We start from the raw sequence: 16,299 nt of genomic DNA, 5'->3' as shown, positions 1-16,299 counted from the left end.
TTTGCTCTGCCATAACTAGAGCATTGTGGGACTCACTGATGATCAGATTCAACGGTCAAAACAAAATGGAAAATATGGAATAACTGCCAGTTCTGCAATTTCATTCCTTACTGATGTACCATGAATATTATATTAGACTAGCACAAAGTCTCAACTTTGATACATATTGCTTGGCAGAACAAAAACATTCTTCACATTCATGCACATTCAAATATCTCATTGGGAACTATTTACAGTCGGCAAAACATGATTTAAATGTATCCAGTGACATATTTTAAACAATGCTATTTATGCTGTCCCTCCACCAAATAAGCCCACAGTACTGCAAGAACTGATCAATTAAGCTATACTGCATAGAGTGGAAGATGCATGACTAAAAACCACAAATCTCTGACAGTGTTCAATAGCAGCATGGAACGTAGAGCAATAATAAAGGATAATTCCTATCAACAAGGAACATATCCGTAAAGACAGCCATTAGCACAACTAGGAGATGGGCTCTGTTACACACCCAGGTCCTGGGCTTAGGCACGGACCCGGATTTTCAAACTCTTCTGAAAAGTCAGAAGGTTGGGGTTGATCTGATTTCGAGAGGAATTGTGTTCCTTTGAGAAACAGAACCAAAATTCCCTATCAGCTTTCCTATTGCCCAACAGTAACGTTACCCTGCCTACAGCTACCAAATCTGGGCTGCAAAAATCTATACCAAGACTAGATGGCAATACTCTTTTTGCCATTAAGTAGTCATCTTGAGTTTTTGCAATCCATTATCTGGTACTGTTTCTCATCCCCGGCTAATACAAATATCTATGCCTTCTCTGTGGCAACATCTGCTCTCAGAAGAGCATTGTACAGCCCTCATTTTGATGGAATTTAAAAAGTCTTTGTAAACGCAGCATAATATCCCATGGATCTTAATCATCGTGTTAATATTAATGATGGTCTTCCATTTGATTCATAAAGTATTTTTTCCTGAGTTATTACAAAAATGCTATAATGTACTGTATTTTTCCGTTTGAGAGGAAGCCTATTTAACCAGATTACTAAAAATAACATAAATATAATTTCATTTTATATCTAGGTGCTCTAATAAAGAAGCCTTAGCTTAATTATGAAATGTTGTCACTGTTAGCACGAACGCTAATTATTTTGGGGCTTGAGTAAGTTGTCAGAGTCAGGTATCCATATATCATCATGAGGATTAAAATTGTCAGATATTCAGGTTGAATCAAATGTTGGTCTATCACTGGGACACTTCATTTTGTTCTTTAGAAAACCTTTAAATTTAAAACGTGAATGGTCTTGTTGGGACAAAATACAGACCAAACACAGGTATTCTAAAGACTGAGCACATGATTATGGTTATAAAGGCCACTTAAGCGATTCTACTTGCTGAAGTGCCACACCCATGTGGTAAGCTGTAATCATCTTCAAATTCACTGTAATTTTGAGTTTGCTGGGTCATGGAAAAAAGTTGCTTGATCCATCGCATGGAGAAAACTTCATGGTAAAACTTCATGATACAAAGAATAGTTAATGGCGAGACATGTAGCTTGCCAGAACCTGTGATTTAAACATTTAAATCATAATGTTTAAAACACTTAAACAGCTGTCAAAGATAATTCTGAGCTACCTTACTGGCAAAAAGTATCCAGGTTTTACCACAAAGCCAACCTCTCCTTAGTGTAACTTTGGAAAGACTGAAATATTTTTCAGATACTGTACCTAAAGTGGAACTTGAAAAATGTAAGTCAGGTTAAAAAGAGGAGGCAGGCTGTCTAGAAATCGTGGCAACAATCTCAAGCAGGCGCACAAAGAATTTAACCTGAAGTTTAAATGTTAAACACATTTCTGTACTTTTGGTTTCTGCCTTAGGAATATACACCGCATCTCACAGTAAAAATTAGACATTCTCTGTCTAAAATTTCTGATGTATGGAATTTGATATGACAGAGGAAAAAATGTTTTTGAGGGTTCTTAAAGCCTTCCCATCACAGAATCTAGAGAGCTAGCAGGAAAGAAATGCCAGTTGCAATTCTAGGTCAGCATATTAACAGTACAAATTAAGAAAAAGATACAAACAAGTTTTGCTAACATGGGTTACCAAAGTTAAATTAGACTATATCCTGAAAAACTTTTCCTGAGCCAAAGAGCATTCTCTTCCTTACTGATATTATCTAAAGATTCAAAACCTAATCAGGATGCATAACAAGCCCTGTTGACAGCATACTAGGTTTTGCCTCACAAATAATTTTTCGGTTTGGTGAAGCATGCTGAAAATGCAGCAAGCATTTTAAAAAGCCAAAGTGAACTGGCTGATGATAAACTAAGGTCTTCCAATGTGGATACAGGTACAAACAAACCCCTTACAATGTATGTAATTTGAAAAACAAGCACCGTAATCTGTTATTAACTTTAGTCTCCCTACATCTTAGAACATTGTGACACGCTTAACAGGTTCGCTCTATACAACAATAGTGACACCAGCTGCACACCACTTCACTGTCATGCTTCATCAGCACTGGAAAGTCTTTTCAGAAAGCCAGGTAAAGAACCAGACAAACAAAATAGAGAATACTCTTTCCTTTCCAAATGTAACAAGCAGCACACTCCAATGGGCACAAGTACAGTACTACTCTTCAGTAGTTACACACCCTTTCCCGAAACTTTGTTAAGCCAGCATTGTTTACCCCTAAGGATAACCTCTTCTTTGCTCTCAGATCACAGCTAAATTCCCTTGCCCCAGGTTCCCCTGCAGGGAAGGAAGTGAAGTTGCTTATACTTCCTCACCCTTGAATGGCAAACCTAGCAAATAATTTTAAGCAGGGAAGAAGGAAGAAGGAAGGACCGGCAGAGCCTTTATGACCTGATCCGAAGCTGAAGGAGAAATCCTGCAGGTGAAGAGTGTGGGCCACTGGAAGAGGACAGGCTGCCAGCCTGTGGAGATTCAGTCCTAGTTTGGAAAGAGAGGTCTCTGTTTATCCAGCTGCCTCCTCCCCATGCTGCAAATCATGACAGCTCTTTTTTAAAACAACCAAGAGCACTTCCTCTTACAAGAGCTACTAGTGAGGGAGGCTACCGCTAGAAGGGGCGGGAATGGAAAGCCGGAGACGTGCAGGCTTACTGATCTTGGCTAAGCTGGGGCAAACTGTCTTTGCTGAATAAAGACTACATGCAAGAGCTGTGCTAATGTAAGATCAGATTAGTTATATTTTGTCTGCTCCTGCTTAATACAGAAACGTAAACATAAGAGGAAGGGAGAGAGAATAATGCCACATATCCCCCCAGAAACATGTCATAATAAACTTTGCAGATATTGCGCGATACAAAGGAAAAACCTTAATTCCCAGGACTACATATCATAAGATTTTGCTTCCATGCTTTTGGGGTGCAAAATCTTCCTGGTTTTGAAAGACTATACTGGAAAGTCTAAGGGGTGCGTGTGCATACAAGATATCTGGAAGTGAGAAAAAAAAACTATCAAAAACTGTAAAGACAGAAATGAAATCCTCCTTAGCTAATTCTTCTTGTGTTGAATATCTGCTTTTCCTCCTTATGAATAGTGCTGTATCTTGACCTGATTTTGCTTCAGTAAAAGGTCATCCTCCTGTTTCATTTTCGCTCCTCCTGTGAGCAATTCTTCCATTTAAACAGACCCTGTTCTCAATGACAGCAGCTACTAGCAAGCAAGGCTACTGCTAGAAGGGGCAGGAATGGAAAGCTTATCAGTGATGCCTCTTTATCTTGAAAATGAGCAGACTGATAAATTATTCTATTTGGGGGGGGAAACAAGCCCAAATAGCAACACATCCTAATACATTATTTCTTGGTTCTAAATACACTGCACTAATATTTTATTTTCTATCATCAGAATAAGTGATAGAGATGAACTACGTCTAAACCACTGCAGCAGCAACTCCTCCAATTCCAAAATGCCATGGAAGAGCACAGGTTTCCCTGAAGGCCTGGGGTATTTCCCCCTTTCTTCTCTCTTCTGATGTTTCAACTCATTTTGCAGGTTATTTGGGGCAGATTGGTTCATTTCTCTCAACAATGAAAACATGGATTACAGTGTGTGCCAGCATATTCTAGATCACAGGTCTTCAAACTTGAAGCTATGCTGGCTGGAGAATTCTGGGAGTTGAAGTCCACAAGTCTTAAAGCTGCCAGGTTTGAAGACCTCTGTTCTAGGTGGGAAAAGGATAAAGGATAATTTGTAATACATTTCTATAGAGATAACTCATCTTATTTGACAATGGTCACATTCTTAAAGATGGACATATTATCACAAAAGCTTTCTTGAATTATCATCCACTTCATCAATCAAATATTTATATGGTTGGATTTTTAAATATATGGATACATGCATATTCTTTAAACCTATCAAAGACTGTCACAAATTAATCTTGTATGAGTCTTATTTAGTAAAATGTGCACAAAAGTGTTCTCAAATAAGCTTTATTTCCCCTTTTTTCCAACTTTTTGCTTCTTTCTTCTTCACCAGTATGTTTATTTTATCAGTGTTCTTCTCAAAAGTTTCCCTCTTTATTAAATAAATATAAAAACTTTGGTATTCTTTGATAAGAAAAAAAAAACCACATGGGCCTCTCCGCACATGTATTACCTTTTATGTACAGTGCTGAACAATCTTATATTTTTCAAAATCAGATGAATAATCTGTAGTGCAGTATCTAAATATTACAGTGTCCTATTGATTACCCCATATAATTTTTTCAGCCTTTTAAGAGAAAACAATTGGAAACATCCTTCATGCTGCAAGTGTATTTGCTTTGCATGTTGCAGCATTACAGCAATATAGCCTGTTAACATATGCATGAAGTACAAGAGGATGCAATGCATCTCCCCCTCCCCCAAAAAAGATTCTGAATATGTTCCCTCTTCTCCTCATACTGCTTTCAGAAAGGCACAATTTTGCATCTGCTCTTAAGTATTAAGTGTAAATCTGGGGTGTCACATGGTAACATTATTCATCTTACTATTTCGATTCCGAATATCAAATCCAATGCACTGAATTTCCTATTGGAGAAGGCAATGGTCACATGCATGTGAATGTATCTTTATATAATGTGCGGGTGAAGCACTGGATGTTATCAGAGATATGTGGTGTTAAATTCTGAGTAACCCTGAAGTATGTGCTGCAATCACATTTGTTCCAAGAATGCAGAACAATCTAGCAAACAGAAGTTGAGTGGTTGGAGACAAATTATTACTCAGATTTTAAACATTTCATATTGCCAGAGACATTCATTTGGGAAAAAAGACTGCTATAGTTTAGCAAAGGTTTATTCAATTTTGCTATTTATTTTAACAGAGTAAGCACAAGATAATTTATAGAATAGAATTTAATAGAATTAATATTAAATAGAATAGAATTAGCACAAGATAATTTATAGTAATGTACCTTATTATTTAAGAAAGGAAAAAGAGGGGGGTGGCGGCTCATAAATAAGCTATGTGCAAAAAAAGCCACCATGTAATGTTAGCTAGGATAGTTAGCTAGATAATAATACCTGCTAAACCTATCACAGACTGGACAGCATGTAAGTTCTCATTCTCCTCCTGCTCTACCAAATACAAGAGGGAGAAAATGTTAGCCATTCAAGCAATTACCATGGTCATGTTCCACTGGTGAGCCTGGTAAAGAGAATCATTAACCTAAGAAGAGAGATGGATCCAGCTCTAGAGCAGTTATCATTATACAGGAATAAACAATACCAGATGAAGATACATGGTGCTACGGTAGTAAAAAGCCAAAAGCCATTTTCAAATCCTTTAATGAAGGCTGCCAGTGCAGGATGCAAACAATCTTTCATATCCCAGCTAACACAGTTTCAGGAACATAATATTTTTGCTTATTAAAAAAAGGAAGTGTAAAAAAAGATATATTCTATAGATTTCTAAATTCCTCTATTCTATATAAAAATATTATATATTTTTTCTTATATTTCTTTTCCTGTTACACCTTTAATTCTTCTTTCTCTCTTGGTTAATTAAAGTAATGTTACTTTTTTCCATTATTTTGTTTTTTTATTAGTTTTGAAAATTCAGTAAAGTTATGTTTAAAAAAGGAAGTATGCTACAACCCAGAGAAACAGCAGATGGAAATGGTCTATTAATTTATTTAAATCATGTTATACTGCCTTTTACAGGTCAGTTCACTATGGGTCTTAAAAAAACAATAAACAATTCTTAGAGCTTAAAAAAAGTAAAACAATAAAAGTTGTTGATAATATCAACAGAGCTACCCTAAGTGCCATCATGGCAAAATTAAATAAGAATTAAAACTCTTGTAAGTAAACATATTGTCAGCTAGTATCATTGGTAGAGTTTTTCAAATGGCAATACCACAGTAAGAATGCCCTGTCCTTGTAGCCAATCCATCTCACCTTAGATCAGCGGTTCTCAACCTGTGGGTCGGGACCCCATTGGGGGTCGAATGACGATTTGCCAGGGGTCGACTAAGACCATCGGAAATATGGGAAGTATACTTGCGAGTCGAAGAATCGCGCTCCAATGGTTGACTCCACAAGCCAGCTGCAGGCTCTTCAAATCGCTAGCCGAATTCGGCTTCAGACGCCACGAATTAAAAAAGAGAGAAATCTTTGCTCTGATGTCTCCCTCTCAAGCCAGCTGCAATCACTCCCAATCGCTAGCCTAATCTGGCTTCAGGTGCGATAAACTTAATAGGGGAGGAGTCTCCGCTTTAATGCCTCCGTCCTCAAGGCAATCGCAAGCAGTTCAGATCGCTAGCCAATATGGCTTCAGGCGCGATAAATTCAAAACGAAAGTAATTTTATGGTTGGGGTCACCACATCGTGGGGAATTGTATTAAAGGGGTCGCAGCACTATAAAGGTTGAGAACCACTGCCTTAGATAGACTTCAAGAAAAAAAAGGGACTTCTAAATGTAATACAGCAGGTTAATATTGGGAAAGATTTAATTAAGATAGCAAATCTAAAATGATCCACATGAATCAGTTTAGTGAAAAGAAAATACATCAAGCGAAATGTTAAGTTGGATACAGGTCCTTTCCTGATGTTCATAAAAAATTAGAGTAGTGTAATTAACTCATTCCCAATTCAGACAAAGCCATTTTTCAGATTCCGTTTTCAAATTCTGAGATAAGGAAATAAAATGGAAGATATTGGAATTCTGAGCAGACTTCTTATTGTCACTGAGACAGTCGTCTTGTGAGAAAAAAAACGCAGCTAGAAAAATGTTTATCTCTACTTGCTGCAGACATTTTCACTGGCGACAATGAAGCTTCCCTGTGTAACCTACTTCAATCACAATTGAAATAACAGGAATAAAGAGGGCCTCTGGTGGCTCAGCAGACTAAGTCTGTCTGTTATTAACACAGCTGCTTGCAATTACTGCAAGTTCAAGTCCCACCAGGCCCAAGGTTGACTCAGCCTTCTATCCATTATAAGGTAGGTAAAATGAGGACCCCAGATTGTTTGGGGCAATAAAGTTGACTTTGTATATAATATACAAATGGATGAAGACTATTGCTTAACACAGTGTAAGCCGCCCTGAGTCTTCGGAGAAGAACAGGATATAAATTCAAATTTTTTAAAAAAAGATATATTAAAAATGGGACGTTATTTTCATTTTCTTTCTGTCTCCTTTTCCATCTGTGGCATGTCTTTTTAGACTGGAAGCCTGAGAAGAGGAAATGCCTGTCTTTTATTATTAGATAACCTGCTTTGGAATGTTTTTAAATACATTTAAATATATCAGACAAATATATTTTCTTAAATTTTCTAAGCTGTAACTCATACTACTTTTGTTTAGGGTCTTGAGGCGCACAGAGGTGGAAAAAAAAGAATCGGATAAGCCAGGGGTCTGCAAACTTGGCTCTTTTAAGACTTGTGGACTTCAACTCCCAGAGATCCTCAGCCAGCAAAGCTGGCTGAGGAACTCTGGGAGTTGAAGTCCACAAGTCTTAAAAGAGCCAAGTTTGCAGACCCCTGGGATAGGCGAAAGCAAATTACTATATCTCATCTTTCTTCATCTCAGTGTTCTCATGATGTGTTGGCTGTGCCAGCTGGGAATTCTGGGAACTGCAGCTCAAAACATCTTGAGAACTCTACAGCAAGCCCTAACAACCCACAGAGCTATAAAATGGACGGTTTCCATGCAAATTTCCCTGAGCATCTGGAAAGAAGAAAAGGTTGTGGACCTGGTGAGCAACGTGACTCCCAAAGCTGGCATAAGCAAGCTTTCACTTGACCTTTTCAGAGCCTCCATCCTCTTTTCCCCAAATGAAAGATGATTATGCTGGGTAAACAGATCTGTGGTTGACTCATCAACATGCAAATTTCAGAAAGAGGTTTCCTGAGTAGAATAAAAGAACAGGGCTTTTTTTTTTTTTAAAAGGTCTAATAAAATTCAAAAAGTGATACTAGAATTTTTTTTTTCCTGGTTAAAATAAATTGTAGCAAAGACAATCGAGAAGAAAATGTGCATCCCAGCCATCATAAATTTTAACCCATAAAACACTAATTGAATCCATGATATCCGTTAACATTTTTAGTACACAGGCATACCTCGGAGAATATTGCTGGTTCTATTCCAAATCATTGCAATAAAGCGAATATTGCAATAAAGCAAGTCATACAATTTTTTTTTGTTTCCCAGTTCATATAAAAATTATGTTTACTCTGTACTGCAATCTATCGAATGTATAATCTACATACCTTAATTAAAAATACTTTGTTGCTAAACATTGCAAATCACTATCTGAACCTTCAGTGAGTTGCTATCTGTTTGCTGGTGGTGATCTTGTAAACAACCCCCCCTCCAATACTTGCAAAAAAATAAAGCAAAGCACAATAAAATAAGATAGCCTTTAGTCCTAAAGCAGTAGAATACGCAACTTTTCAGTATTAAGAGGCATACTTGGCCTTTAAGCACTGGACTTAAAGGAGCACACTCCAAAACTTGGAGGAATTAAGACAAAAACTATAATTTAATTTGATTTCATTATAATTAAACAATTAGTAGAATTGCTCTAATATGTGGCATTTAATCATTTTCTTATGTCATGTTACAAATTACTGTAAAGCAGGGGTCTCCAACCTTGGTCCCTTTAAGACTTGTGGACTTCAACTCCCAGAGTTCCTCAGCCAGCTTTGCTGGGAGTTGAAGTCCACAAGTCTTAAAGGGACCAAGGTTGGAGACCCCTGCTGTAAAGAACTTAGGAGTCCTTGGGGGCTTTCCCAAGACTTCTCCAGGCTCCATGTGACTCTGGGACCTTAAGCTATGCACCTAAAGAAAGAACTGATACATTACCACAAAATTAATTCATGAGTTTATAATTAACACTTCTGAGAAATAATTAATGCTTAAATCCTTGTTAACAAACAGAAGCAAGAAATCAGTATAATGCATACTGAAAAGGACTGATTTTTTCTTTAAAAATGTATAAATTTATTAACCAGTGGAAAATAGGTATATTGTCAACATTTTTATTAGATCATATTTTATTCAATTAGCCCCAGATTTTAAGTTAATTCATATGTAATTTAGAAAAAAAGATGAAATCTACAGTAATTATTCACAATTACATTTATTTGCATACTGACTTGATTAGTATCATAGGGACTGTGCCCATCGCAGTTTGCACAATAGTTTAATTGCAATAACCATAATTATATTCCAGCAGTAAAGTAATTCAGTATTTCCTGACTTCCTATGTATATGCTAGACTTAAAAAAATTATTATGGTTTTACAAACATGCTATTATTAATATCCAATCCAACACAAATTAAGGAAGCACAGTTCATGCATACATATATCATTGTATTTTCAATTTAGCCCTGTAATAAATACTCCCACTATTAGAGAAGGACAAAATAGAAATAATTTGTGAAGGTTGAGGTATCAACCCACTTTCCTTTCAGAAAGAACTGTATTTGTTATATTTTTATCCCATCTTTCTCCAAAAAGCTCAAGGTGACATACATACCTACTCCTCCAATTTCTTTCCACTAAAAGAAAAGCTTCTCCCCGGGATTTACCTCCCAGGATTACTATTGTCTATGCAATGAAAGGAAAGGAAGGAGAAAAAGGTGGGAAGAATAACAGTTCCACAGAATAAGAATTCCCAGATTATAGCATTGTGAAAAGAAAACAGTTATAGTGGACATCTTTTTACTTGGTGCTACCATAGAGCGTATTCATTCAGCTCTGGAAGGCAAGTATCCCAGCATAGCACCAAACCTGGGAGATAATAAATATTAAATATTAAAATAAGTGATTGAGGGTTTTTTTTCTTAGCTGAACACTTTCCCTTAAAAATCCATTAATTCTTCAATTGCTCCTTAACCTTATTTAGCCTGGAGGTAAATTTAAAGTTAGTTCTTTTCCTTAAAAAAACATTCATAGGTTGGATAGAGACTGACTACATTTTCATCTCTTAAATCAGTTGTATGTGTTGGAGAAGAAAAAAAATTCCATAGGACTTAAGAAATGATTCCCTAAATAAATGCAAATTGGAAACAACTTCCCAGATATGAAGGCCAAGATGTCATTCTCAAAAAATGCATGGGTCCCACCCCCCAGGACAACCAGCTACTGATAGAATACAAGAACTACACTCTTTTAGGCAAAGGAAAAACTGTCATATATTCATTTGCATCTGATCTCCTACAGTCAAAGATGCTGCAGTTGTTTTTGCCACAGTCCACATGCAAGTAACTACACTGCTAATTTCATGAAAGAACTGGCCTTATTTTAGAGCATGAATAAGTGCAAGACAATAGCTTTAAACAAGGTTGGCTCAAAGGAATTGTACTTTTTATATAATATCACTTTTTAAAAAGATTTAACACGCACATTCAACAAATATATTTTAATTATATGTAGCAGATGGAGAGGATTGTTCTGTGCTATTTTTATTAGCATACAGGATATGGCATAGCCAGTCACAGGCTGTCTCTTTTTAATCCTATCTCTTTAGTTTTTAAAAGCTGCCCTACAAATTGAGTTTATTCCAAACATTTGGGATATGTTCAAAGACACATTTAAGCATTCAAGTTACACTGTGCAACATATTATCCGTTCCATTGAAAACTTTCTGTTTTGGAAATCATTACAAGTGATAATGGAAATAAGCAAATAAAAATCTAAGACAGCAATTCCACGCATGCTGATTTGAGAGTTAAGACTGGTTCTTATTCCATTCTTCAATTCTCTGAACATTATTAAAATTAGACTTTAATAATGTACACTTAACACATCCAAGTTCAAGTGATGATGCTCAGTGTCCAAATATAAAGAAACCTGGTTGTTATGAACTCCTTTGAATGTTCCATATAACAATAACAATAACAACAGCAGAGTTGGAAGGGACCTTGGAGGCCTTCTAGTCCAACCCCCTGCCCAGGCAGGAAACCCTACACCATCTCAGACAGATGGTTATCCAACATATTCTTAAAAATTTCCAGTGTTGGAGCATTCACAATTTCTGCAGGCAAGTCGTTCCACTTATTAATTGTTCTAACTGTCAGGAAATTTCTCCTTAGTTCTAAGTTGCTTCTTTCCTTGATCAGTTTCCACCCATTGCTTCTTGTTCTATCCTCAGGTGCTTTGGAGAACAGCCCGACTCCCTCTTCTTTGTGGCAACCCCTGAGATATTGGAACACTGCTATCATGTCTCCCCTAGTCCTTCTTTTTATTAAACTAGACATACCAAGTTCCTGCAACCGTTCTTCATATATTCTAGCCTCCAGTCCCCTAATCATCTTTGTTGCTCTTCTCTGCACTCTTTCTAGAGTCTCAACATCTTTTTTACATCGTGGCGACCAAAACTGAATGCAATATTCCAAGTGTGGCCTTACCAAGGCATTATAAAGTGGTAATAACACTTCACGTGATCTTGATTCTATCCCTGTTTATGCAGCCTAGAACTGCATTGGCTTTTTTGGCAGTTGCTGCACACTGCTGGCTCATATCTAAATGGTTGTCCACTAGGACTCCAAGATCCCTCTCACAGGTACTACTATTGAGCAAGGTACCACATATACGGTACCTGTGCATTTTGTTTTTTTGGCCTAAATGTAGAACCTTACTTTTTTCACTGTTGAATTTCATTTTGTTAGTTAGCGCCCAATGTTCAAGTCTGTCAAGATCCTTCTGTATCTTGAACCTATCTTCTGGAGTGTTGGTTATTCCTGCCAGCTTGGTGTCATCTGCAAATTTGATGAGTTCCCCATCTATCCCCTCGTCCAAGTCATTGACGAAGATGTTGAAGAGTACTGGGCCTAAAACAGAGCCTTGGGGTACTCCACTGCATACTTCCCTCCATGTGGATGTAGTTCCATTGAGGACTACACGTTGAGTGCGGTTGGTCAGCCAGTTACGAATCCATCTGGTGGTGGTGCTGTCTAACCCACATTTTTCTACTTTATCTAGTAGTAGGTTATGGTCTACTATTTCCTTTGGTCCTAACAAGCAGCAAGAAAAAAAGAGAATTCCAAACAGTTAACATAAGTATAGATCAAATACAATATATTTAAATGATTTCATCACTTAAATTAAAGACTCCCAGCCTGATTAACAAGCAAATAAACCCTAAGAGTATTTGAACAAGTTTTTATAATATAAATACTTGGAAAACTTGCAATGGTTAAATATTTAAACACCTCGAGAGTCATCTTCTGTTGGGGTAGGTGTTGTGGTCCACCAGCAGTCTGCGGAGCTAGCAGCAGAGTCAGACAGTGAGGAGGCTTGGGAGGACAATGGGCCAGTCCTGGAGTCAGGGGAAGGCCCGGACAAGGGCTCTGCATCGGAGGCAGAGATGGGGCCAGGGCCATCTAGGAGAAATGCACGGACTCCAGAGCCTCCAGAGGCGGATAGCAGAGAGGTAGAGGAACAGGAGGAGCCTGTTTCTAGTGCACGCATGTGAACAGCTGCCAGAAGGCAAGAGCAGCTGAAGCAAAAAGGATGACTCGGGGTAAGGCCAGAAGATGATTAGTCACTCTCATAAGGCTTAAAAGAGCAGCAACGGCTCTTGGGCTCCTTGTAGGAAAGCAATGTTGCTACATCTGTTTCTATTCGGTGTCTTTTGTTTCTGAACTTCGTGGGGCTTTGCCAAGAAAAGCCTTTGGCAGGGTGCCAAAGAAGACGAAGGTTTTTGATAAGGCGGAAGGACTTTTTCTGAAGGACTTGTTTTGGAATTAATTTGGACTAAGCTGAGAATGAAGTAATTCTTAGCTGTTCTAATAAAACATGTTTGTTTAGGACTGATTGTGTCTGGTAATAACTACTTGGGCCTGGGTCACAACAGCAGGGGAGGAATAGGGCCCCATTTATACATTCTCTAAAAATCAAGTACCGTGAAGTTTCTTTCTTTTGAATCACTATTGTTATTCATATGCCACTTTAGTCAACAGATGAAGACTCGTTCAACTAATCAGTTTAATCATTTATTTGAGAAATGTATGAAGTGGTAATTCTAGTCTTGCAAATTCATTTGGTTTGTATAAAACTACATATAGCTTTGAACAGAAAACAAAACAGTTTTGCTCACTCTTGCTCAAAGTGATCCGTCCAGATGTATTGGATTACAACTTATTGTTTTCAGCTATCTTGAGTACCGTATTTTTCGGACTGTAAGACGCACTGGACTATAAGACGCACCTAGATTTAGCGGAGGAAAACAAGAAAAAATTTTTTGGCCTCTACACATCCCATTTTTGCCCTCCCCGCCCCCCAGAAGCACTTTGCAGATAAAAAACAGGCCAATGTTTTGGCCTCCTGAACCCTCCGCATATCCCATTTTCACCAAAATCGCATCCATTTTTGGTCTGCGGAGTACTTCTGGGGGCCGAGGAGGGCAAAAATGCAACACGCAGACAGTTCGGGTAGCCAAAAGCAGGCCTGAATTCATTCAAAGACGTACCAAAATTTTTACCCACTTTTTTGGGGGAGAAGTGCGACTTATACGCTGGATCATACGCTGGATCATGGAGAAAGCTAGGGAGTTCCAGAAAAACATCTACTTCTGCTTCATTGACTATGCTAAAGCCTTTGATTGTGTGGATCACAACAAATTGTGGCAAGTTCTTAAAGAGATGGGAGTACCAGACCATCTTATTTGTCTCTTGAGAAATCTGTATGCGGGTCAAGAAGCCACAGTGAGAACTGGACACGGAACCACTGATTGGTTCAAAATTGGGAAAGGAGTCCGACAAGGCTGTATACTATCACTCTGCCTATTTAACTTGTATGCAGAACACATCATGAGAAAGGCGGGGCTAGATGAATCAAAAATTGGAATTAAGATTGCCGGAAGAAATATTAACAACCTCAGATATGCAGATGATACCACTCTAATGGCAGAAAGCGAAGAGGAACTAAAGAGTCTCTTGATGCGGGTGAAGGAAGAGAGTGCAAAAGTTGGCTTGAAACTCAACATTAAGAAAACTAAAATCATGGCATCCGTCCCTTTCAATTCCTGGCAGATAAATGGTGAAGAAATGGAGGTAGTGACAGATTTTATTTTCCTGGGCTCCAAGATTACCGCAGATGGGGATTGCAGCCAAGAAATTAAAAGTCGCTTGCTCCTGGGGAGGAAAGCTATGGCAAATCTAGACAGCGTACTAAAAAGCAGAGACATCACCCTGCCAACCAAAGTACATATAGTCAAAGCTATGGTTTTCCCAGTTGCAATGTATGGCTGTGAAGGTTGGACCATAAGAAAGGCTGAGCGCCGAAGAATTGAGGCCTTTGAACTGGTGCTGGAGAAGACTCCTGCAAGTCCCTTGGACTGCAAGGCGAACAAACAAGTCAGTCCTAGAGGAGATCAACCCTGACTGCTCTTTAGAAGGCCAGATCCTGAAGATGAAACTCAAATACTTTGGCCACCTAATGAGAAAGAAGGACTCACTGGAGAAGAGCCTAATGCTGGGAAAGATTGAGGGCAAAAGAAGAAGGGGATAACAGAGAATGAGGTGGCTGGATGGAGTCACTGAAGCAGTGGGCATGAGTTTAAATGGACTCCAGAGGATGGTAGAGGACAGGAAGGCCTGGAGGAATGTTGTCCATGGGGTCGCGATGGGTTGGACACGACTTCGCAACTAACAACAAAGCGACTTATACAGTGAAAAATACAGTAAGTCCATTCCACCTTAGCAATATAATGTCACCCCCATAAAATATATTTAAGGCAAGTGAGAAACTTTTCCTTCTAAGACAAGCCTGGCTTGGTTCAACAGCACAACTAGATCATGTGCTGGTCTCTGAACTATTAAGCTAGAACAATGCTTTTCACTCTTGCACATCAAAGGCAGCTTTTCCTCAATAAACTCATTTTCTGTCCAGGATGATGCTGCCAGTACTACAATGAAGAGGAGCCGAGCAAATAAACAGGACCACATCACAATATGTGCATTTTAGGGGGAGAAAAACCTAAGCAAAAATTCTCTGAAGGATTGTAGGAAATTAGCACCCGCCCCTCTCCTAGAAGAATGAAATATTCTAGGAAATATTAAAAAGGCAGAATATTATATTTCCCTGGATGAGAAATGAAGAAACATGTTTTTTTAGGCAGGAAGCAGACTTAATAGCCCCCACCCTCCTCAATAGCCCACAGCAGATGTCAGCACTTAAGAGACAGAGGTCTAGGTCTATTCATAAGCAAATACCCTCACCCAAGATCCAAAAAAGGTAGGATTAGCCCTCAGCCATAATAGGAATAGCCCAAAGCCTAATAATAATAATAATAATAATAATAATAATAATAATAATAATAATAATAATAATAATAATAATAATAATGATGATGATGATGATGATAATAATAATAATAATAATAATAATAATAATAATAATAATAATAATAATAATAATAATTGAAATCTAGCATAGTTATCTCGTTTGCTGTGTATACTGTCATAATAATAATAATTGATCACATACTGAGCTGTTGTAAGACAATAGCTCAGACCGACTACAAACAACGTCACAACACAGTCGCTCAGATGGTCCACTGGAACTTGTGTCACAACTACCATCTGCCTGTAGCAAAGAACTGGTGAGATCATAAGCCTGAAAAAGTGATTGAAAATGAGCATGCAAAACTACTGTGGGATTTCTGAATAGACTGATAAAGTTTTGGGACACAATACCCTGGATATCACGATTGTGGAAAAGAAAAAAGTGTGGATAGTCGACATTGCTATACCTGGTGACAGCAGAATCGATGAGAAACAACTTGAAAATATCAAGATTTGAGAATTGAATTGCAGAGACTCTGGCATAAACCAGTGCAG

General features: G+C 38.0%; 2 protein-coding genes across 8 annotated transcripts in view; one reads left to right on the top strand and one right to left on the bottom strand.

The window, feature by feature from the left end:
* The window catches only part of DGKZ (diacylglycerol kinase zeta), a 139,946-nt gene that overhangs the window by 67,497 nt on the left and 56,150 nt on the right, over positions 1 to 16,299 (bottom strand). Inside the window, exon 4 of one of the 7 annotated variants that reach the window (XM_058161757.1) lies at positions 12,097 to 12,471. The exons of 5 other annotated variants lie outside the window; for them this stretch is intronic. The gene's annotated coding sequence lies outside the window, so the exon portion shown is untranslated. Of the gene's footprint in view, positions 1 to 2,866; positions 2,888 to 12,096; positions 12,472 to 16,299 lie in introns of those variants that run through there. One more of the 7 variants, XM_058161758.1, reaches the window with a different exon arrangement.
* Positions 13,578 to 15,424, top strand: LOC131188495 (uncharacterized). The gene is made up of 2 exons (XM_058163801.1): positions 13,578 to 14,730; positions 15,350 to 15,424. Exons 1-2 carry the CDS (start codon positions 13,771 to 13,773, stop codon positions 15,422 to 15,424), a joined length of 1,035 nt encoding a protein of 344 aa, XP_058019784.1. The 5' UTR covers positions 13,578 to 13,770.

The sequence above is a fragment of the Ahaetulla prasina genome, chromosome 1, assembly GCF_028640845.1.
Source record: "Ahaetulla prasina isolate Xishuangbanna chromosome 1, ASM2864084v1, whole genome shotgun sequence".
NCBI classification, from domain to species: domain Eukaryota; kingdom Metazoa; phylum Chordata; class Lepidosauria; order Squamata; family Colubridae; genus Ahaetulla; species Ahaetulla prasina.
This window is presented reverse-complemented; position numbering and strand designations above follow the sequence as displayed.

Bases quoted from the DNA above. Each gene is read 5' to 3' on its own strand.
- LOC131188495 (XM_058163801.1), top strand. From the start codon at position 13,771: ATGTTTTGGCCTCCTGAACCCTCCGCATATCCCATTTTCACCAAAATC. The intron at 14,731-15,349 runs GCTGAGCGCCGA...TTTTCTGTCCAG, and splicing joins AAGGTTGGACCATAAGAAAG to GATGATGCTGCCAGTACTAC.